Source organism: Hemitrygon akajei, chromosome 25, assembly GCF_048418815.1.
Source record: "Hemitrygon akajei chromosome 25, sHemAka1.3, whole genome shotgun sequence".
NCBI classification, from domain to species: Eukaryota; Metazoa; Chordata; class Chondrichthyes; order Myliobatiformes; family Dasyatidae; genus Hemitrygon; species Hemitrygon akajei.
In genome coordinates this window covers 8,353,447-8,377,220 of record NC_133148.1, presented here as the reverse complement: position 1 = coordinate 8,377,220, position 23,774 = coordinate 8,353,447, and the positions used below count along the sequence as shown (strand labels likewise).

General features: G+C 41.2%; 1 protein-coding gene across 5 annotated transcripts in view; it reads left to right on the top strand.

The window, feature by feature from the left end:
- The window catches only part of LOC140716364 (metastasis-associated protein MTA1-like), a 172,590-nt gene that overhangs the window by 77,519 nt on the left and 71,297 nt on the right, over positions 1–23,774 (top strand). For 4 of the 5 annotated variants that reach the window (XM_073029029.1, XM_073029027.1, XM_073029026.1 and 1 more), the window contains 6 exons: positions 5,734–5,811; positions 10,656–10,794; positions 19,082–19,145; positions 20,625–20,742; positions 22,871–22,973; positions 23,674–23,773. In XM_073029029.1, coding sequence (XP_072885130.1) covers positions 5,734–5,811; positions 10,656–10,794; positions 19,082–19,145; positions 20,625–20,742; positions 22,871–22,973; positions 23,674–23,773 — 602 coding nt within the window. The remainder of the gene's footprint in view (positions 1–5,733; positions 5,812–10,655; positions 10,795–19,081; positions 19,146–20,624; positions 20,743–22,870; positions 22,974–23,673; position 23,774) is intronic. The other variant, XM_073029028.1, reaches the window with a different exon arrangement.

Sequence of the window (23,774 nt, the reverse complement as noted above, 5' to 3'; positions counted from 1 at the left end):
ACCCCAAAAAAAATGAACAACAGAAAAACATTAGAACCACAAGGCTCCCTCTCCCCCTCACCCCTCCACCCATTTCAGCAAAAAGCATCAGCACCCACCACCTACCAAGCAATAGCAAAGCACCCAAAGACAGACCATGATCTGCAGTCAACAAAAACTATTGTTTACCTGACAGTTCGACATACAACAAGCTCTCTCTCACTAGCAAGAGAAAAATGCCACCCATTTCACAGTTGCTGTTATGATATTACAGTCCGTTGCTTCGCTTTTTATTCCGAGATTCTCCAACCCGAGAATTGGCAGCAAACTCTCCCCACCATCGTCGAGAGCGAGGAGGACAGAGTGCAATCGCTCAATTACAGAGACCTCCATCCATACATCCGCCACAGCAAAATCCTGATGTTCTTTCTCCTCCTGTGCCTCAGTTGGCAGTTCGTCCTGGAATTGGAGACGTCATCTTCCAAGCCATGCCTGGGGACTGTCAACAAATGGCCGGCCAGCGAGCTCCAAGAGCGGGAACTCATCTGCAGTAAAAAAAATATTGTTTGAATGCCGCTGTAGATCAGGACCTTGATAGAACCCCAGCCACCTTAGAATGAAAGAAAAGAGACATTAAAGAGAGGAGTTTAAACTGTTTCCCAGATGAGTTCAAAGAAGCAGCCACTTGGCACCATCTTTACTCCGGTCATCTACTCTCACCTCTCCTTTCCTCTTGATATATCTGAAGAAACTTTTGATATCCTGTTTGACACTATTGGCTGGATAACTTTCATATTTCACTTTTCTCTCTTTATGGCTTTTTAGTTGCCTTCTGTTGGTCTTTAAAAGCTTCTCAATCCTCTGCCTTCCCACTAACGTTTGCTAAATTATACTCCCTCTTTTTCGCTTTTATGCTTTCTTTGACTTCCCTTGTCAGCCACAGTGGCCTCATCCTCCCTTTAGAGTACTTCTTCATATTTGGGGTGTATGTTTCCTGTGCCTTCCAAATTGCACCTAGAACTCAAGCCATTGCTGTTCTGCCATCATCATCCCTGCTAGGGTCCCCTTCTAAATGATTTTGGCAATCTTCACTCCTATGCCTTTGTAGTTCTCTTTACTCCACTGTAATACTGAAACATCTGATTTTAACTTCAATTGCAGGGTGAATTTATTTATTTTTATTTATTAAGATAGTGTGAAACAGGCCCTTCTGGCCCTTCAAGCTGCACCACCCAGCAACCCTTGATTTAACCCTAGCCTAATCATGGGACAATTTACAATGACACATTAGCCTACCAATTGGTACGTCTTTGAACTGTGGGAGGAAACCGGAGCACCTGGAGGGAAACCCATGCAGTCACGGGGAGAACATACAAGCTTCTTACTGACAGCGGTGGGAAATTCTATCATATTAAGAGCGCTGTCTCTTAAGGGTTCCTTTATCTTTAACTCCTTAATTAAATCATTACACAATACCCAGTGCAGAATTGCTTTTCTCTTCATGGGCTTAACCAAGAGCAACTCTAAAATGCCATCTTGTATGTATTCTACGAATTCCCCCTCTCGGGATCCAGAACTAACCTGATTTTCCCTATCTAACTGTATATTGAAATCGCCCATAACATAAGCAACATTGCCCTTTTTGCATTACTTTTCTTTGTAATTTGTAGCCCATATCCTGGATACTGTTTGGAGGCCTTTATAAATTCCCATCAGGATTTTTTTTTAATCCTTGCAGTTTTTTTAACTTTACCCACAAAGATTCTACATCTTCTGATTGTATATCACCTCTTTCTAAAGATTTGATTTTAATTTTGCCAAAAGATCCCCCCACGCCCTTTGCCTACCTGCTTGTCCTTTCGAATACAATGTGTTCATCTCCCAACTGTGATTTTCCTTCAGCCACAACTCACTGATGTGATTTCAGCCAGTCATCATTCCAGCCAGTTTCCAACTGCACTGCAAAATCCTCTGCCGTATTTTGTGTACTGCATGAATTCATTCTTTTCAATTTTGACAGCCTATTACACTCTAATGTCCTACTGTCTGCAATTTTGCCCTATCATCTGCCTGTCCTTCCTCTCAATCTCAGTACACAGTGCATCCACTTTTGCCAACTGCCCCATCCAAGGCACTATTACTCTGGTTCCCATTCCCCTGCCAAATTAGTTTAGACCCTTTCCAACAGCTCTAGCAAACCTGTCCACAAAGATTCCTTCCTGGGTTCAGGTCATCCTTTTTGCCAGAAGAGTTCCCAATGATCCAGAAATCTGAAACCTTGCCCCCTGCATCAGTTCCTCAGCCACACATTCATCTGCCAGATCATGCTATTTGTGTCCTCACTGGCATGTGGTACAGGCAGCAATCCAGATTACTCCCTGAAGGTCCTGCTTTTCAGCTTTCTACCTAACTCCCTATATTTATATTGATATCCCTTGATCAATTGCTGTCTTGATGTCTAAGGCAGTGGTTGTCTCTTTGCTTCTGGAGTTCAAATTTTTTTGTGTATGTTTGGACCAAGGTTGTACTGAGTGGATTGACTTTGGTAGAACCTAAGCCCTATTTAAACAGGCACTGTTCTAATGGAAATCCCACTCGTGACTTGGTAGCATTCCTTCCTGAGTTAGAATGCTCCACAACAAAGTCTTGTGAATGATTCAGGTTGCCAGAGGTTTTCTCTCTCAGATATGACATTAAATTGAGATCCTTTCTACCATTATGGTTGGCCTCTGCAGAGAAGCAAAGTCATAGCCATTGGTCCCTTTGCATAACCTAGGTATCTGTCTTTGATAAGGTTGAGGCAAAAACTTGTGTCTGGAAGCACCCTACTTGTGGAATAGTTACTGGACTGGATTGAAATGGTTAATTGTTCATTTAGTTAAATAATAGTTGAAAGGGTGAAGTAAAACTGTGTGAGGCTACAACTTTGCACTTCTTAGGTTACATCTTGCACATTATGATATTTGTACAGAGTGAGGTCTCTACAGAGTTGGAGGTGGGGAGTGGTACCAAAGGAATGTGGCAGAAGTAATTTATTAAATTTCTGATGCCATTAGCTTTTTTCTTTAGTGAAGATACTTTGCATTGTCTTACCATGATTACAGGGGTTAACAGGGTTTAAATCATATTGCAGCATTGCTACCTGTTTTTGGCAAAGCCTAAACTACACTATGAAAGTTGGTTTTGGTATTGAGATTTGGAGTTTCTTGGTCATTTGTTCATTGTGTGTACCATCTGCCTGGTTCTGCCTGCAGGCTCCATGGGCAGCTGGTGCTGTTGTTCTGAGTGAACAGAGAAGCTTATTCTGTTGTTCATATTGAGTTCCCTTTGATTACCCAGGCAGAAAATGGGTGATCATTAATAAACCTGGCTATTTGCCACCCTGTTTGCCAGGACTATCTTGATTTTTGATAGATCATTTATTGACATGCAGTTTTTAATTTAGACCCCACCCCAACAACCCCACAACCCCAATTAACCCTAACCTAATCATGGGACAATTTACAATGACCAGTTAACCCACTCAGTACGTATTTGGTCTGTGGGAGGAAACGAACACCCAGGAAAAACTGCATTCCATGGGGAGGACACACAGAGACTCCTTACAGGAGAATGCCAGAATTGAACTCTGAACTCCGAAATGCCCTGATCTGTAATAGCGTTGCGCTAAGCACAATGCTACCACATCATGCAGCACTAAACTCTTAAATGCCAGTTGAAAAAAGGGACAGTAAAACTTCTGTTTTATTGCCTTGAACTTTTTACCTTGTACAAATCTTACTTCACCACAGGTTAGCCACTGAATTGCTTTGTTGCTCTTGAATATAACTGCTTTTAGCTTGTTCCATGTGGTTCCAAAGTCCAAGCAAAATCCATTTAATAGCTTGATCCATTTGAAGCCATCTTCTGCACATGTGAAACCTAATTTGTATTTCTCCCAGTTTTCTCTCCTTTAAAATGCATTGTTTCCATAGTGTATGGAGTTTGGTGGTCTGCACTTCAAGTGTAGACCTTCTCTTAGGAGAATTTTATCAGCAAGTGTCTATAATTTGTGCAACCATGAGTAAAGTTCCCATGAGCTATATATCATTCCACCCTTTAAGAAGGGTGGGGGGCAAAAACAGGAAACTATAGGCCTGATTTTAGTGGTTGGCAAGATTTTAGAGTCCATTCTTGAGGAAAATGGACTTGGAGGCGCAAGTTAAAATAGGACAAAGTCAGCATGGTTTCCTTAATGGGAAATGTTGCCTGACAAATCTTTTGGAATTCTTTGAGGTGGGAATAGACAAAGGAGAGTCAGTGGATGTTTGTACTTGGACTTTCAAAAGGACTTTGACAAGATGCTGCACATGAGGCTGCTTTTAAAAAAAAGATAAGAGTTCATGGTATTATAAGAAACATACTAGCATGGATAGAAAAGAAGGCAAAAAGTGGGAATAAAGGGGGCCTTTTCTGATTGGCTGCTAGTGACTAGTGGTGATCTGTGCAGGTTGGTGTTGGGACTGTTGAATGATGAAATTTATGCCTTTGTGACCGAGTTTATGGATGATAGAAAGATAGTTGGAAGGGCATATAGTTTTGAAGAAGCAGGAGTTTGCTGAAGGACTTGAACAGATGAGAATGGACAAAGAAGTGGCAGATGGTATATAGTGTAGAGAAGTGTATGGTTATGCACTTTGATAGAAGGAATAAAGGCATAGGCTATTTGCTAAACAGAGAGTGCATACTGATATCAGAGGTACAAAGTGATTTGGAAGTCCTAGTGCAGGATTCCATTAAGGTTAACTTGCAGGTTGTGCCAGCAGTTAGGAAGGCTAATGCAATGGTAGCAATGATTTTGAGACCTTATCCTAGGTAAGATGTGCTGGCATTTGAGAGGGGCGGTCCAGAAAAGCTTTACAAGAGTAATTCTGGGAATGAAAAGATTAACATATGAGGAATATTGAATGCCTCTAGGCCTGTACTTGCTGGAGTTTAGAAGTATGAGAAATCTCATTGAAACCTACTTACAACTGAAAGACTTGGAGTGGTTCTTGAGTTGTGGAAGTGTCTAGGACTAGAGGGTACAGTCTCAATATAAGGGCATCTCTTTGAGCAGGGATAAGGAATTTCTTTAGCTAGAGAGTGATGAATCTCTGGAATTCATTGCCACAGACAGCTGTGGAGGCCAAGACATTGGTATATTTAAAGTGGAGGTTCATGATTTAGTAAGGGCATGAATGATTACAGGGAGAAGGCAGAAGAATGGAGTTGAGAGGAAAAATAAATTGGTCACGATCGAATGGTGCAGCGGGCCAAATGGACTGAATGGCCTAATTCTGCTCTTGTGTCTTATGGTTTTATTTAGGAACAGTAAATCTGACCACATAGCTTATATTTCCAACACCCTCCCACCCACCACCACCAGCTAACCATAAATATAAGCAGACTGAGTCATTTTTCTTGGTATTGCAAAGCTCTCAGGCAACTTGACCGAAAAGGCTATTCTTGAACTTATCTAAGTTTTCAATTTTAATTCTTTAACTTTATTTTGAACCAGTATCAAGTATGTATTTTTTAAATTCTTCAAGTACTTGTTGTTAGAACCAGCAGAGTCAGTGAAGGCTATGCTATGGAATTACTTGCACTTATGAGCTTGAGCGCACAAACTCTAGTTTGATTAGTTAAGTGCAAGACCAGGCTTTTCCCTAAACAGCAGATGAAATTAGGTGTTTCGTCATTTGTTAACTGTTAACTTCTCACTGACTTATGCAGGTCAAGAGTTGGATAATTGTGATCCAACACTACTGGCTGAGGTCCCAGATGTTCCACAAGAAACACTGCCTAAAGCTGGTGAGTAAATTGTCAGCTTTCACGACTTGTCCTCGGTCGGTCAGCTCTTCTGAGATTGTGTGTTGGTGGTTTCTCCTCAGGATTCAAGGATAAATATCCAGTTCTAGTGACATTTTCTGTTGCTCTGAACCAAAAGAACAGACTATGATACTGGATCTGTAGGAGTGGCATAATGTATCTGTGTTGGATGTCTGCAAAATGGAATTCTGTTCTTGTCAAAGTCTGAGGAATTTGTATCACTTTAGAATTAATTTGCAGCATAGATCTGTAGCTGGGCTCCTGTGGTAGCCCTTCTAGATCTCTACAGTTGCTGCTTCTTTCTTCCTGTCAGTCCATCTCAAGTTCTTGTAATAATTCTGGCCTTTCCTGTTTACATTCACCTGGTGTTTGCAGGACTTTGTCATTTGAGCACTCATTTGAGGATAGAGTGTGAAAATACCTCTTGATTCACATGTTCCTTGTTCTCTGGTTCCCAGTCCCAGCACAAGGACCATAATTTCCTTGAACTTCCTTAATGCCTTTGTCCTTTACTGACGTAGCCTGGCTTAAAAAGGAACATTAAACTGTTTTCTGTTGCCCTATCTTGTGGTCCATCTTCCAATAGGAATAGACATCTACAGTTCAAGGAAGCATTGGACCTGTTTTAACAAGGGTTAACCTTGTAGGCTTTTATTTTCTTGTGTTTTGGTGTACAATATAAATTCATCCTGGCTGTAACTGGAAAGAGTTGGATGGTGTGAACAATAGACCGATAGCTGCTTTTTGCTTGAGCGCCTATATTGCATGCAAAGCCTGGTATTATAATTGCACTATTAGCAAATTATAAAGGCTGTAAATACAAGAAGGAAGTCACTATTAATTTAAGATTTTGTTGATCAAGATAACATTTCTGGGAATGAAGGGTTACATTATGAACGTGGTTGACTTAACTCAGGATTGAGAAAGTGACAAGGCTAAATATTAAAAGGATTAATTATCTTAGCAATGGAATCTTAAGAGTGACATGGGACAGCACTTTATTTTGCAGAAAAACAGCAGAAATCTGAAATCTGCTTCAGATACAGTGTACACTATGCTTAAGAATGTGTGTGGTAGATTTTTATTGGTTAATTATATTGATAAGAAGTTGAAGTGGTCATCAATCGTGATTTATTTTTAGTAACAGATAGACTTCCAAGAACTGTGCAGTACATTCTGTTCACCATATCTCTGAGTTTAGGCCTGGCGTTATGTGTGCTCAGCAGGAGTGGGACATTGGAAGTGACCAAAGGTGTGAATCCTTGCTAATATTCCTTCCACTTTCCATTCTTCATTCGGGTGCATCCACAATGATGCAGCCAGGAATGGCGAAGTTATATTCAGCCTGGATTGAGATTGTGCGAAATGTGGGACAAAACTGACGTATTTATCCTTGTACCCTTTGCCACAAGTATATACTGTATTTACAAACATGGAACTGGAGTGGATTAGGAGGAATACTTGTCTTCTCTTCCAATTGATAGAGAGTGAGTTGGAGGTGGGGTAGAAATTAAGATTTGTTTCTTGATGTACTCTTATGTACTATTTTCAAACATTGAGTCAATGTGATCCAGAACCAGAGATTAGATGTAGAAGGAAGTTTGCTTTACTGAGTTTATCCAGACTCCCCCATTAAGGTCTATCCCCTCCATATTAGTCATTCTGTAATTTTGTTTGTGTTCTCATATATTTTAAGATCTAGAACAAAATTAATGAATCAAGGAAGAAAGAAAGATGTCATTTCCCCCCTAAGACTGCATTTGAAATGGTATAAAATTTGGTGAATGTCCTATATTAAGTTTTCTGCATCACCCACTTCGAAACTTTTTTCATTTAAGTTTTTCACAACTTAAATGAACAATGCGGGTTCCTCATCAAATGATCCATCAGGACATTAAAAGAAACAGAAGTTATAACTTCCAATGAGATAACCATTTTCAGGTTATCGAGGTGTTTGCTTGGTGACTCCTAGTTTTCTCTAATTTGAGTTTCCCATGATTTATTCCTGCAATGGGGTGTGAATCGCAAGTTAGTTCTCATAATTTTGAAGTGTTCATCTAATTCTTGGAGATGGGAGTCAGTGTGATTCGGCTGAGGACTAGATACAACATGCAGTGAGACGGTCAGGAAGGACAGGTAGATGATGAGGCAAAATTGCAATCAGTGGAATGGGTTGCAGTGTAACGGGGTCAAAATGGAGCAGGGTGATGATACAGGACTGAATGCACGCAGTGTGCAGAATAAGGTAGATGATCTTGTAGCGCAGTTCGAGATTGGTAGATATGACGTTGTGGGCATCACTGAGTCGGGAGCTGTGGCTCTATTGGTTTAAAAAAAATGAAATCAAATCCTTAGAGGTGACATAGGATTGGGAAATGTAGAATCGTTGTGGGTAGAGTTAAACTACAAGGGTAAAAAGAACCTGATAGGTATTATATGCAGGCCTCCAAACTGTAGCCAGAATATGGGCTACAAATTACAGCAGGAGAAAGAAAACGCATGTCAAAAGGGCAATGGTCACGGGGGATTTCAGTATGCAGGTAGATTGGGGGAATCAGATTGGTGTTGGATCCCAAGAGAGAGAATTTTGTGTCTACAAGATGGCTATCTAGAGCAGCTTGTGGTTGATCCCACTAGGGAAAAGGCTATTTTGGATTGGGTGCTGTGTAATGAACCAGATTTGATTTGGGAGCTTAAGGCAAAGGGGCCGTTAGTAGGCAGTGATCATAATATGAAAGACTTCACCCTGCAATTTGAAAAGGTAAAGCTGAAGTATAATTTCAGTGAAGGAAATTATAGAGGCATGAGATGGGAGTTAGCCAAAGTTGATTAGAAGGGGATGCTAGCAGGGATGGTAGCAATGGCTGGAATTTCTGGGAGCTTTTCAGAAGGCACAGTAGAAATAGATCCCGAAGAAGTAGTTTGCTATAGGCAGCATGTTACAACTGTGACTGACAAGGGAAGTCAAAGCCAACATAAAAGCAAAAGAAGGGCATATAGTAAAGCAAAAATTAGTGAGAGGGTGTTAGGAAGTTAGAGGATTGGCAAGATTTTTAAAAAACCGACAGATGGTAACAGATGGAAGCAGTATTCTCGAAGTTCAAGAGTGTCGGGGGCAGAACTGAGTGCAGTTACTGGGGAGAAGGCGCTTGGGAAGCTGCGAAGTCTGAAGGTAGGTAAGTCACCTGACTAGATGCACTACACCCTAGGGATGAGAGAGGTAGTTGAAGAAATTGCGGAGGTATTGATAATGATCTTTCAAGAACCACTTAATTCTGGCATGGCCAGAAGACTGGAAAATTGCAAATGTCACTCTACTCTTCAAGAAGGGAGGGAGGCAGAAAAAAGGAAATTGTCAGCTATTTAGGCTGACCTCAACGGTTGGGAAGAAGTTGGAGTCGATTGTTAAGGATGAGGTGTCAGGGTACTTGGAATCACGTGATAAAATTAGCCTTCAGGGAAAAGCATGCCTGACAAATCTGTTGGAATCTTTGAAGAAATAACAAGAGAATAGACAAAGGAGAATTGGTGGATGTTGTATACTTGGACTTTTAGAAGGCCATTGACTACAAGGAGCCTGCAGAAGGACTTAGACAGATAGAGAGAATGGACAAATAAGTGACAGATGGAATACAGTGTCAGGTGCTTAGGCAGAAGGAACAAGAGTGTAGACTATTTTCTAAACAGAGAAAATCCAAAAATCCGATTTACAAAGGGACTTGAGCGTCCTCGTACAAGATTTTCTAAAGGTTAATTTGCAGGATGAGTCAGTGGTGAGGAAGTCACATACTATATTAGCATTCATTTTGAGAGGATTAGAATATGGAAGCAAGGTGGTAATGATGAGGCACTGTGGCAAGGCCTCACTTGGAATATTGTGAGCAGTTATGGGCCCCTAATCTAAGAAAGGATGTGCTGACCTTGTAGAGGGTTCAGAGGGGGTTTACGAAAATGATTGAAAGCTTGAAGCTGTTATCGCATGTGAGTTTGATGGCTCTGGGACGATACTCACTGGAACTTAGAAGAATGAGGGGGGGTGATCTAATTGAAAGGATGTTTCCTATAGTGGGGGAGATTAGGACCAGAGGGCACAGCCTCAGAATAGAGGGGCATCCATTTAGAATGGGGATGAGGAATTTATTTTGCCAGAGGATTGTGAATCTGTGGAATTTGTTCCCACAGGCGGCTGTGGAGGCCAGGTGATTGGATATATTTAAGGTGGAGGTTGATAGATTCTTGATTAGTTAGGACGTGAAAGGTCATGGGGAAAAGTTGGGAGAATGAGGTTGAGAGGGAAAATGAATTGGCCATGATGAAATGGTGGAGACTTAATTGGCCCAATTCTGCTTCTATCTCTTGTAATTTTCATGAGTATGTCACCTTGTATTTACAAATTACAGTGATGATTCATTTCTATCACCTATTCAAACTGGTCTTATAGATAGCAACTTTTTTCAGCTCTCCCATTCCTTTGAAATTAAGTAACAGTAAGCAGTGAAGTTCTTCCCCCCCTCCCCATGATGTTAATTGTGGAACATAGTCATCGTTCTGAACTAAAATTTCTTTTGCCTTTGGAGAAGTGCCTGTGATTATGAACATACCAAGAGTTGGTTTAAATCTCTCCACCACTTGTAGGAAACTAATTGCTCAGTGATGGGAACTATTGATGCCACTGAAAAGCCCTAACATGACAGGGGCTTGTCTTACCTTAGTTTCTCTGGCACCTTCCTTGGATGCACCTTGTCATTGTGAAGCACATTTAAGGTGTCAGATTGCTTTGTGTGTTATACAGTAACAGCTGATGTAACCTTTCTTTCAAACTGCAGAAGATCTGGAGGAGGAAATGGAAACAGAAGCAGAGACTGACAACCCACAGCAGTTGACAGAAAAGCAGCAACACCAGTTGAAGCATCGAGAGCTGTTCCTATCACGGCAACTCGAATCTTTACCAGCAACGCACATACGGTTAGTAACACTTTGTATTATTTTTACGTGAAAATTCCAAACATTGCCAATATTTTCAAGAGCACCTACTGCATTCCTCCTTTGGGGAACGTGACAATGCAGTGGCAGAAATTACAGTTGCAGCTTTGTCTTTATGCAAAAAGAAAATAATGTGCAATACTGCAGTGCTTTCCTGAGTACTGAAGACGGAAATCTTATTATGCTACACAGCATTTACTCATGTCAAACTTTTGTTGTACCAATGATAAATTTCAGTTAGCATAACCTGAGTCTGCAAGTAAGAGGCACCACAGTCGGTAGTGTAGCGGTTAGTATGATGCTATTAAGCTAAGGGCGCTGGAGTTTGGAATTCAGTTTTGGTGCCACCTGTAAGGAGTGTGTACATTCTCCCCATGGGTTTCCTCTGGGTGATCCGGTTTCCTCCCACAGTCCAAATCGTACCGGTTAGTAGGTTAATTGTTAATTGTAAATTGTCCTGTGACTAGACTGGAGTTAAATAGAAGGGTTACTGGGCCGCGTGGCTTATGGGGTGGAAAGGACCTTTTCTGCATCAATATCTCTAAATAAATATGAAACAGATCACTAGCTATTTTGCTGTCCAGATCACTGAAGACAATGAAGTTAAGACAAGTAACAAGTGTAAAATTAGAATACACATAGCTGTTCTGTCAACAACTGTCTTAGGAAATAAATGCTGTTGAAAGGGATTGATTTAACCTTCGAAGTCTCAGTAACCTTGGTTCTCCTCACACACAGGAACAAAGTTGATGTTTGCTCACAAGATAGCTGATAAATTTGTCTTGTACAAGTTCTTGCTACAGATCTGGTAGATCAAAGGAACTTCTGGAGTGAACTTATGAATTGACTAACAGCAAAAAATGAGTGCATTTCAAATGGTTCTCAGATGGAGAAACCATTACATGGGAATACGTTAATAGTTCAATTCTACTAATCTTTGTTTTTCTGTCATGAAGTATTCTGGATTGAAGCTTATACAAAAGCTCTAAATTTTGCACTTTGTGGACAATAGTTGTCAAAAATCTGTTTCCTGAACACCTTTAAGAAGGGTGTTAATTTTTCTGTTAAACTTCAGTTCCTAAAGTTCTTCATCAGCTTATCTATTTTTGTTTAGTCTTTGGTGAAGAGATGGGTTCTTTTTATATTCTACTTATTGTTATAAATGCATCTTGCAACTTGAATTTTGTTGGTAAGAATGTCTTTTTTGGGGTGATCATTGTCTGCAACTCGTATTACAAACATTACTTGCCAATTTTCATTTCAGGGCTGAATGTTGTTTGGGTCTTAATGCTTCTCAAAGAGTAAGGCTTTGGCGCGAAGCTGCTGAGTCTACTTTGAGATTTCTGTCAAGTTTCTTTTTTTTTCTTTATTAGTTCCTAGGTAGAGTAGTGAGATGGATCCCAGGGAAGTGGTGTGCTCCTTTTTGCAAGATGTGGGAGGTCTGAAAGACTTTGTCTCCCTGATTGCAAAATCTCTGAGAAATGCATCATGGGGCAGTTCCTTACAGATTGCGATAGGGAGCTGGAGCTGGATGATCTACTGATCATTTGGGGGAATGAGTTCATAAGTTGGAACTACAGGGAGGCCTTTACATCTAAGTTGCAGGAGGCAAGTAGCTGAGTGTTTTGTCAGCAGAGGGGAAGGGAATAAGTTGATGGTAGAGTATGCCTGTGGCCATTCCCCTTAATAACAAGTGTACTGCTTTGGATATTTTTGGGAGGCAACGACCTACCAGGGGATAGCTGCAGTGACCAGGTCTGTGGCATTGAGTCTGGCTCAGTAGCTCAGAAGAGAAGGGTGAAAGAAGGATAGGGGATTCAGTTGTTAGGGGAACAGGCAGGAGATTTATGGATGTAAAAGACTCCTGGATGGCATGTTGCCTCCCAGGTGCCAGGTCAGGGATAATATCTCAGATGACAGCAGCATTCTTAAAGGGGAGGGTGAGCAATCAGAATTGTGGTACAGTCGGTACTCTTATCCGCAGGTTCTGCATGCACGGATTCAACCAACCGTGGATCGGGAAAACACGGTAGTTCTCTCTCCAGCACTTATTGTTTGAGCATGTACAGACTTTTTTTTCTTGTCTTTATTCCCTAAACAATACAGTATAACAACTATTCACATAGCATTTGCATTGTATTAGGTATTATAAGTAATCTAGAGATATTTTAAAGTATATGGGAGAATATGCATAGGTTACCACGGATCAGGGATTGAAAAAAAACCCCGGAAGTTCTCTTAAGTCGGAACAGGTAAATCCAGTATTATTTAGCGTCAGTTAGTCAACGTTTGTGTTAGTATATAGTATATATTTTAACTTTCTATGCATATAAAACAATTAAGACATATATGTATTTCAATAATTAAACCACTGTGTTGCTTAGTAATAATTGTAGCTTTCATCGAGGCAGGGCCTTTCACATGCTCCATTATTCTCACTTTATCCTTTAAAATTGTTCCAATTGTTGATCAACTGTAGCCTAACACTTTTCCAGTGACTGATAGTGTGTCACCTCTTTCCGCTTTATTATTTCCACTTTATTTTCAATTGTGATCGTTTTTCGTCAATGGAACAGAAACATTGCGGGTGGTGGGTCCTGAGCTCCGCCGGGTCCTAAAGTCCACCGCACTAAGACAGGTTAAATAAGGGACTTCAGTATCTGCGTTTTCTGGTATCTGCGGGGGTTCCCGGAACCAATCCCCCCACAGATAAGGAGGGTCGACTATACATATTGGTATCTATGACATGGGTAAGAAAGGGATGAAGAGTGAATATAGGAAGCTGAAAAGCAGTACCTTAGAGTGTTAGTATACAGTACTATGGGTTTCTGACTGTGCCGAGTGCCAGTGAAGACAAGAACAGGATGATATGGCAGCTGAATGTGTGGCTGAAGAATTAGTGAGGTGTAGTGTTTCAGGTTTGTGGATCATTGTGATCTTTTCTGGAGAAGGTATGGCCTCTACAAAAGGGACAGGTTACAATGGGGCTCCAAGAGGAGCAATATCCTCGGGCCGGTTTTCCCAGAGCTGTAGGGGTACAGTTTGGCAGGGGAATGGGTGCCAAAGTGATGGGTCAGAGGATGGAGCAATTTCTATAAAGGTTGATGCAGAGATACTGTGAGGAAGGTTGATAGTGGCATAATTCCCTCAATTGGATAGGTTGAAATGTCTTTTTAATGCATGAAGTACAGGAACAAGGGTAATACACTTAGAGCATGGGTCAGCACATGGAACTACAATGTTGTGGCCATTACAGACACTTGGTGGTCATAAGGTCAGGAGTGGTGGCTAGATGTTTTGAAAGGGACATGTGGAAGGTGAAAGATGGTGGGGCATGACGTAGCTAATCAGGGATAGAATCATTGATGCAGAAAAAGGCTGTCTTGAGATTGCTGAGTCAGAAACAGGAAAGGAATAACCACTCCATTGGGAGTATTCCATAAGGCCTTCCCCCCCCAGAAACAGAGACACAGGGGAGCAGATTGGGGGACAAATTTGGAAAGGTGCAAATATCACTGGTTATTGTCACAGGTGACTCAATTTCCTTAATATTATTTGCGCATCTTTAGTGCAAATGGTTTAGATGGGGCAGAATTAGTTCGGTGTCCAGGAAGGATTCCTAACACAATATATCGACAGGTCAACTAGAGAAGAGGCCATACTCGATCTAGTATTAAGTAATGAACTTAGTCAGGTGATTAATCTCTCAGTGGATGAGGATTTCAGAGACCATGACCATAACTCCCGACCTTTAACATAGCTTTGGACAGCAATGGATGGTCTGGAAAGGTATTTAATTGGGAGGAGGGAGAATTATCATGCCATTAGGCATGAACTTGGGAGTGTGAATTGGGTCCAGATGAAGTCCTTGAGCTTGAGGCAGTGTACCCTACGTTACAACAGGAAGCGAGGGAAGAGATTGCTGCTCCTTTGGCAATGACCTTTGCATCCTCACTGGCCACAGGATTGGATGGCGGCAAGTGTTATTTCTTTGTTCAAGAGTAGTGATAGAATTAATCCTGGGAGTTATAAATTAGTGAGTCTTTTACATTAGTGGTAGCCAGTCTGTTGGAGAGGATTCATAGAAACATAGAAAACCCACAGCACGATACAGGCCCTTCAGCCCACAAAGCTGTACCAAACATGTCCCTACCTTAGAAATTACTTCTCCATAGCCCTCTATCTTTCTAAGCTCCATGTACCTACCTAAAAGTCTCTTAAAAGACCCTATCATATTCACCTCTACCACCATTGCCAGCAGCGCATTCCACACACTCACCACTCTCTGGGTAAAAAAAACTTACCCTTGACATCTCCTCTGTACCTACTCCCCAGCACCTTAAACCTGTGTCCTCTTGTGGCAACCATTTCAGCCCTGGGGCAAAGCCTCTAACTATCTACATGATCAATGCCTCTCATCATCTTATACACCTCCATCAGGTCATCTCTCATCCTCCGTCCCTCCAAGGAGAAAAGGCCAAGTTCACTCGACCTGTTTTCATAAGGTATGCCTGGTCCCATTGACCTGCAGCCAAACCTTAGCCTCCATATCCATCCCATCTATGTACTTATCTAAACTCCTCTTAAATGTTGAAATTGAATTTGCATTCACCAACTGCACTGGCAGTTCATCCTCATGTTCCCCTTTAATAATTCACCTTTCACCTGTAACCCATGACCACTTGTTGTCTCACAGAACCTCCTGCCTGCATTTACCTCATCTATACCCCTCATCATTTCATATACATCTATCAAATCTCCCTTCCATCTTCTATGTTCTACCAAGTAAATTTTAAACCTATTCAATCTTCCTTTTCACTCAGATCCTCCGGACCCAGCAAAATCCTCACACAAGCCTGTATAGAGTCCATAACCTCGCTGCTGCTTTGCATCAACTCTGTAGACTGTATCTGTCTTCTGAGTAAATAGAGATGCAAAAAAAAATCCATTTAAGAAATCCCCCTTCTCTTTTTGCTCCTTGCATAGATTATTGTTCCAGAGGACCAATTTTGTCCTTTGCTCTCAACATATCTGTAGAAGCCCTTAGGATTCTCCTTCACCTTGTCTGCTAGAGCATTCTCTTGCATTTCTTATACTCATTTGTTCCTACCTGCCTATATTTGCTATGCAGTTCTTTTTTTCTCTCTTAATCAGGGCCTTAATATCTCTCAAAGAACAGGGTTCTCTGAACCTGTTATCCTTGTCTTTTATCCTGACAAGCACTTAGTAAGTTTGTAGCTTTGTGCTCTCAAAATTTCACTTTTGAAGGCCTCCCATTTACCAGGTACACCTTTGCCAGAAGACAGTCTGTCCCATTCCACATTTGCCAGATCCTTTCTGATATCATCAAAGTTGGCCTCTCTCCAGTTTAGAATCTCAACCCAGGGACCAGACCTACCCTTTTCCATAATTACCTTGAATCTAATGGCGTTATGATCACTAGCTGAAAAGTGCTCCCCTGCGCAACTTCTGTTACCTACCCTGTCTCATTCCTTAATAGATCAAGTATTGCACACTCTCTCATTGGGACTTCTGTGTACTCATTAAGGAAACTTTCCTCAACACGTTTGACAAACTTTTCCATCTGGTTGTTTTACAGTATGGGAGTTCCTGTCAATATGTGGCAAGATAAAATTGCCTATTATCACAACCTACATTTCTTGCAACTGTCTGTGGACTGTTGGGTTGTCTATAATATAGTCCCATTAATGTGGTCAAACCTTTGTTATTCCTTAAGTTCCACTCATAAAACTTCACTAGACAAATTCTGTAGTCTGTCTTGACTGAGCATTGCCATGACATTTTCCCTGACTAGTTATGCCATTCCTACCACTCTATCATTTCTAAAACAACGGAATCCCAGAATATTGTGCTGCCAGTCCTGCCTCTCCTGCAACCAAGACTCATTAGTGGGTACAATATCATAATTGCATGTGTTGAACCATGCCCTGAACTCATCTGCCTTTCCTACAATACCACTTGCATCAAAATAATCACTTCTCAGAACATTAGTCACAGCATTCTCAGACTTGATGGGCAAAATGGCCGGATTCTGCTCCTATGTCTTATGGTCCTGCTTCCTGACTTTGCCTGAGGTCTTAACGACGTCTGAATCCATAACCTATCTAGAACCTGTCTGTTCTAGTGCTCTGGTTCTCATCCCCCTACAACTCAAGTCTTGTTGGACTTCATTTTAGTGCGCTAAATGAACTCAAATTGAGCATATTTATGCAGATTATTGATGAATAAGTGTTGCCTGGTTGATAGCACTGACATGAATGCCTCTGCTGTTGATTAAGATTGATCAATTGGATAGTAATTAGATGGACTGGCTCTGTCCTGCTTTTCTTGAACAGGGCATGAATGTTGTAACTGGACTGAAACAGCTTGGTTACAGCAAGGATACGTCTGGAGGACCGGGATGTTGTCTATAGTCCCATTGCCTTTACAGTATTGGGTGTCCTCAGCCAGCTCTTGATAAAAATGCAGAGTGAATCAAATTAATTGATGCAAATTTGAGATGATAGCGACTCTGGGAGGAAGGTAAAATTATCTATTTACTCTAACTGTGGGTATAGGGGGCACAATGCACTTTGTGGTGAAGAGAATATATGTTTACTCTGGTGGATGGGGTGTATGTTGAGAGGTTTGCTTTGTCCAAGATGGTGTTCTTGGCACTATACTCAGCCAGGCAAGTGAGGAGTTGTAAATGGGATTGAACTTTGTGCAGTTATCAGCAAGCTCTCCCTCTGTTGACCTTGTTGACGCAAGAGAGGTCCTCAAATTGTCCCATGGAACTCCGAAGCCAATCTGATACTGGGATGATTGACTTCCAACAACCCCCACCATTTATGAGAATGTTTTCCCTTTGATCATTAATATGTTTTCCCAGGGACTGATGATAACTCGGCAAGATATCACTCTCAAGTTACCTCTTGAATTCTGCCTGATCTATGTTTGGCCCAAAACTCTTGAGATCTGAAGCTGAGTAGTCCTGGTAAATGCAGACTGGGTGGGCATTGCTGAGTAGATAATTAGTGAATAACTTCTTTCAGTTTGATTGAAAGTAGACTGGGCAGCCATTAGCTACTTTGGATTTGTCTTGCTTTTTGTAATAGGACAGATCTCAGCAATTTTCCACACTGTAACACTAGCATCTGGGCACCACAGTGGTTAGCATGACACTATTACAGCTTGGGGTATTGGAGTTCAATACTGGCATCCTCTGTAGGCCCTCTCCATGGCATGCGTGGGTTTTCTCTGGGTGCTCCAGTTTCCTCCGACAGTCCAAAGATGTACTGGATAGGTTAATTGGTCACTGTAAATTGACCTATGGTTCGGTTAGGGTTAAAGCGGGGTTGGCAGGGCTCAAAGCAGCGTGGCTCAAAGGATTGGAGAGGCCTATTCTGAGCTCCATCTCTTAATTAATTAATTAATTAATAAATCAAATCTACCTGATTAATGTACCAGAGTAGTTTATCTAGAGGTACACAAGTTTTTTAAGGACAAGTGTTCAATACTGTTACTAGGCTATCAAAAGATCCAGTAGCTTTTGCTGTATCCATTCTCTCAGCTGTTCCTTGATATGATATAGAGTGAAGCAAATTGGTTGCTGGCTGGTTCTGTGATGGTGGAGATCTCAGAGGAAGCCATCTTGTCTCACCTCTTTGTGGCTCGCATGCATTGGTTGAGGATGGGAATATTCTTTAAACTTCTCCCATCTCTCCCCCCACTATCCTAATCTACTTAATTGTCCTCTATCATTCTCGACTAGATGAAGTATGATAGTAGAATTTCGATCTGATCTGTTGATAAAAACTTCAACCCTAAGAAGTGTAGGTAGTTTCTCCCTTTATAAAACTCATTATCTGACTCTGGTAAATGGCGCCTTTATCTCTAAATAACCATATTTCAAATTTAAACTTTGAATCCCTTGTAGCAGCTGAGACAAATAAAAACTATTATTTTGATCTTGTTTTCTAAATTATGTAGTCATATTCCACATCTAGTTAACTCATTCTGGATGATAGTCTGTTTTCATGGTTGTCAGCAACACTATATGAATTCTTTTGGAAGTACCCAGAAAACAATAAGCTATTGCCTTGTAAATGGCAGTGTTTGTAACTTGGGTAAGGTTTAACTCTTGAAGTATTTGATGGGTACATTGATGATCTTGGACAAAGGCATGCTGACAGTATTCTGACAGTATATTATATTTTTCATTTTTATGTTTTTAAATATAATGAGAGACCTCTTTATCTCTTTGCAGAGGTAAATGCAGTGTCACTCTGCTAAATGAAACTGAAGCAGTCTTTTCGTATCTGGAGAAAGAGGTGAGATTTATTACTTTTATGTGTCCCACAGAGGAAGTGAGTTATATTACCTCAAACTTTCGATGACCCTTTTTGCCTACCCTGTGCCGTACCCATTCCTTTCATTGACTTTGATGCATATACAGTAGCCATAAACTCATGCATCTTCAGCTCATGTGTATGTGCGCATCTGTGGCAATTAGTATGCAGTAAACAATTGAATTATCAGTAAACATTATTGATGATAATATAACTGTCTCATGATGTTGGTGTTTGTTCTGTGGCAGCAGCACAGTACTGGTTATTTTCCAATTAAATGTTATTAACAAAGCTGCGAGGGGACTGCTATAAAGAAGCACAATACCTGACACAAGTTAATACATGTGTGCAAGACATCTGAAGACTCTATTAATGCACGCAATTCAGACTAACATAGGCAGCCTAACACTCATATCCCTCTGCTGTTCCTTCGGATTGTAGTTCACTTCCTCACGTAGTCTACTTAGTCCTATAAAGGTACATGTGCACATAACACAATGAGGAAGGTGGTTGTGAATATCCAGTTTTGCCTATTAAACCAAGGAGTTTAAAAGAAACATTTGCTAAAGTAACACACAAAATGCAGGAAGAATTCAGCATGTCAAGCAGCATCTATTAACATCAGTTTGTTTTGGACTGAGATCCTTCTTCAGGACTGGAAAGGAAGGGGGAAGATGCCAGAATAAAAAGTTGGGGGAGGGAAAAGAGGATAGCCAGAAGGTGATAGCTGGGGAGGAAAGCAAAGTTCTGGAGAGGAAAGAATCTGATAGGAGAGGAGAGTGGGCCATAGGAGAAGGGGAAGAAGGAGGGTACCCAGGAGAGGTGATAGGCAGGTGAGAAGAGAGGTAAAAGGTCAGAGTGGGAACAGAAGAAGAGGTGAGGGTATGGAATTTTTTTTTAACGGTTGGAGAAATCTATGATCTATGCCTTTGGAATGTGTAGCAGGCTGCATTAGCTTGTACGTAGAACATAGAAACCTACAGCACGTTACAGGCCCTTTGGCCCACCATGTTTTGCTCTCCATGTAACCTACTCTAGAAACTGCCTAGAAGTTCCCTAGCGTATAGCCCTCTTGTTTTCTAAGCTCCATGTACCTATCTAAGAGTAATCTATGTAGTTCACTACACGTGCACAGTTCACAAATAAAAGTGATGACATGGGAAAATGGTAATTGTTAATGGAGCCAATGAGAGAATTGTTCATTTTGTGAGTGTGTCCTGTGGGTTTTGAGTAAGAACCTCAAATTATGAGGAAAGGAGTGCGGGCTCATGAATATCTCCCCACTGGAGAAGACCCATCCCAGGGTAGGTTTTCTCACTGAGACAATTACAGACCTGGATCATCATCCTCTGCTTTGGAGCATGAGGGAATGTTGCAGGTTATGAGCTGCTTTTACCCAGAGAGGGAAGATGTTATCATATTAGTCTATCATTCAGGATAACCTTTCTTCTTTTCTTTCAGGACTCCTTTTTTTATTGCCTAGTTTATGATCCACAACAGAAAACTCTGCTGGCAGATAAAGGTGAGATCCGTGTTGGTCCCAGATACCAAGCGGATATCCCTGACCTGCTCAAAGAAGGTGGGTATTAACAATACAAAAGTAAGTATTACATTTATTCTGAATAGGATTTCAAGGTTTTGTTGCCTTGTTCTGGATCTATGTCTGTGGGAGGGACACCCAACAAACATGTTTCAGTACAAGAACTAAGCCATTCAACTAGTCCCATATCCATATAAAATTGGATGATCAAATCTCAGTCATGTTCACTTCCACATATAATGTCCTTCATATGTGTGGATGAAAGGGGAGACACACACTTGGTTACCCCTTCCAAGAATTCAATCAAATTAGTTAGATCTTCACTTAACTGAGAGGTCACAGTTGATAAGCAATTTAGATAAACTGCTATTAGATGTTCAATTCGACTCAAGACTTTATACACGCATGCATTGAGACCAAGACACCACTTTGACATAGGCTGATGATAATGGGTAACTACTGCTCCATAAAAGTATTATGCAATCATTATCTTCAACAACTTGCTTTTGTTATGCAATGGCATTACCATCACAGAGTCCCATTCCATCAGTATTCTAGGTGGCAGAGTTGGAAGTGTAGTGATATTATAATAATAAGTCTGAAGCTGAGTACTCTGCTCTGAGGGATCCAGTATTTTGCATCTCAGAACAATTCCACAAAACATAAGCCAAGAGCATGTTGGAATGCCCTCTTGCATGAATAAGTGTTGTTCCAATAATTCCCAAGAAGTTCAATACCAGTAGCCTGCTGGATTTGCACCCAATTCTAAATTTCCATTCACCATTGAATTATCATGATTGCACTGCGTATCATCCATATAATTTTCCTTTTATGCTTCCACTAAGATAGCGGTGCGCTCTCGCGCAGCATCCTCTCTAGATCCAACCAAAGGAGTGATTGTTTGCCCTTTACATTTGTTTTCACAATCACAAGCCACTGTTGGTTATTAAGGACATCAAGTACTGTAGGTCTACCCTACTAGCAAGTTGCTTGATAGTTATGCAGCTAGACTTGTGTACCATGTCTGAATCTGCATCAGCCACCCAGGAAAGGAGGTCAGCAGTGCACAGAGGCAGTGCACGATCCAAGAGACTGTGTTAGATGATTTTGTTGTGATTGCAAGATCATGCTGGATATTGGTAATATAGAACACAGTGTCTGATTTACTAATTCACCGGCGAAACCAATGGCGGGAGAGCTGCCTGGCCTTGGTTGTGGCGCAGACCAGGCCTCATTCATGCCTCGGAGCCACCTGTTGCGGCCACTGAGGAAGGAGCTGACTCTGTGCCACTGGATTCCATACTGGGTTGGAGCTGTCTCCTCCCATTGGTGGTGCCTTCCAGTGTTGGCTTGGTGGGAGATGAGCTGGATTGTGTTTGACTGCAGCTGAGTTGTGCGATCTAAGGAATTGCTGCTGGCTGTTCTTGCGGAAACGTTCCAGGTCAAGATCCATGTACTGTCAGTCTACAGGCTGTGGCACTCAGTCACTTAGGCTGTTTTGTTTGTTTTTTAGATATCATAGTTATGTGTGTGTTTCTGTGGTTTTGTGTTTTGCACCTTGACCCCAGAAAAATGCCATTTCATTTGGTTGTATTCCTGTATATGGTTGAATGACAAATAAACTTGAACTTAAAATAAAGTGCAGAGATTTGTCTAGGCTTCTCTGAGCAGACCTTGCAGAAAATGCACCCTTCATTGTCAAGGCAGTGTATGGAGCACAGCTTCGTTCTTGTTTAAGATTCACTGCATCTTAACATTTCCATTTTTTTACATCTCCATTCCTCGTTGTTGCTAGGTCTACATCATAGGTTTCTCTCTCTCTAACAGCATTTTGGGAATATCTTCTCCCAGAAGTCCTTCACCATCTTCTCACGGGCAGTAAGGGATGGGTAATAAATGCTGCCCTTGCCACTGTTGCTCATGTCTCAAAAATGCATAAACCTTTTGAAGGTTGATGGTGCTGCAGACTGATTGTTGGGTTGAAAAAGTACTGTTGTTGTTTTGCTTCTGCTTTTGATATGAACAATTTGCAATTATACATAAGCAAAGAAATTCACTTTCCAAATTCTCTTCTGTGGTTGCATTTTCCAGATTTAGTATGTAGTCTGAACCTGTTCTTTGCTGTTCTCTATATTCACACATGATCTGTATTGTTATATTTCCTCAGATGAAGATGATGAAAGAGACCAGTTAAAACTTGAAGTCAAAATCTGGGACCCAGACAGTCCATTGACTGACAGGCAGATTGACCAGTTTTTAGTCCTTGCACGGTGAGCTTAAAGGTTTCAGGCAACCACCTGTTGCATTCATTGCTGTAGTGCTGAAGGTGCAAGATACGGCTCCAGTTAAAGCTTAATAATGTCTGTGTTTCCATTAGTGGGGCAAAGGACCAAGTAATATATCAAAGTTTGCTGATGAACAGAGTTAAGTAGCGGTGTAGGCACTGAGAAGGACATAAGAAGGTTTCAGGATACTGAAAAGCTAAAGTGAATGGGTGACAGCATGAAAAATAGAATAAAAGTTGGAAAATGTGAGGTCATGACTGGCAGGAAATGCAAATTATTTTGAAAATAGTATGTTTGTATTTGGAGGGACCTCCGTGGGAAATGGTGTCTTTAGGAAACTTGAGGCCTGCTACTTTTGTTGGACAGCTAACATGGACCCTGAAAGAAAAACTCTCTATTTCAGATGTTTTAATTAGCTAATAATGTGTCATAGCAATAATTTCTCACTTAGCCATGCTATCCAGAAATGCTTAATGTTCTTCCCTAGCAAATTTTAATTGTTTTAACAAGGGGGTTGGGGCAAGTTGCCTGCAGTATTGCCCCACTGTTAGCAGGATGGTTTTCTTTATGTATTGCATGAATTATCATTTATTCACTTGGGTGGAATTATGTCCCTGTAAAAGGAGCTGTTTCTAATACGTGTATAGTCTGCTTAATGGCTTTGCCTCTTCTCCATCTCTTGCAGATCTGTTGGGACGTTTGCTCGGGCCTTAGACTGTAGCAGCTCTATACGGCAACCAAGTTTGCACATGAGTGCTGCTGCTGCCTCCAGAGATATCACATTGG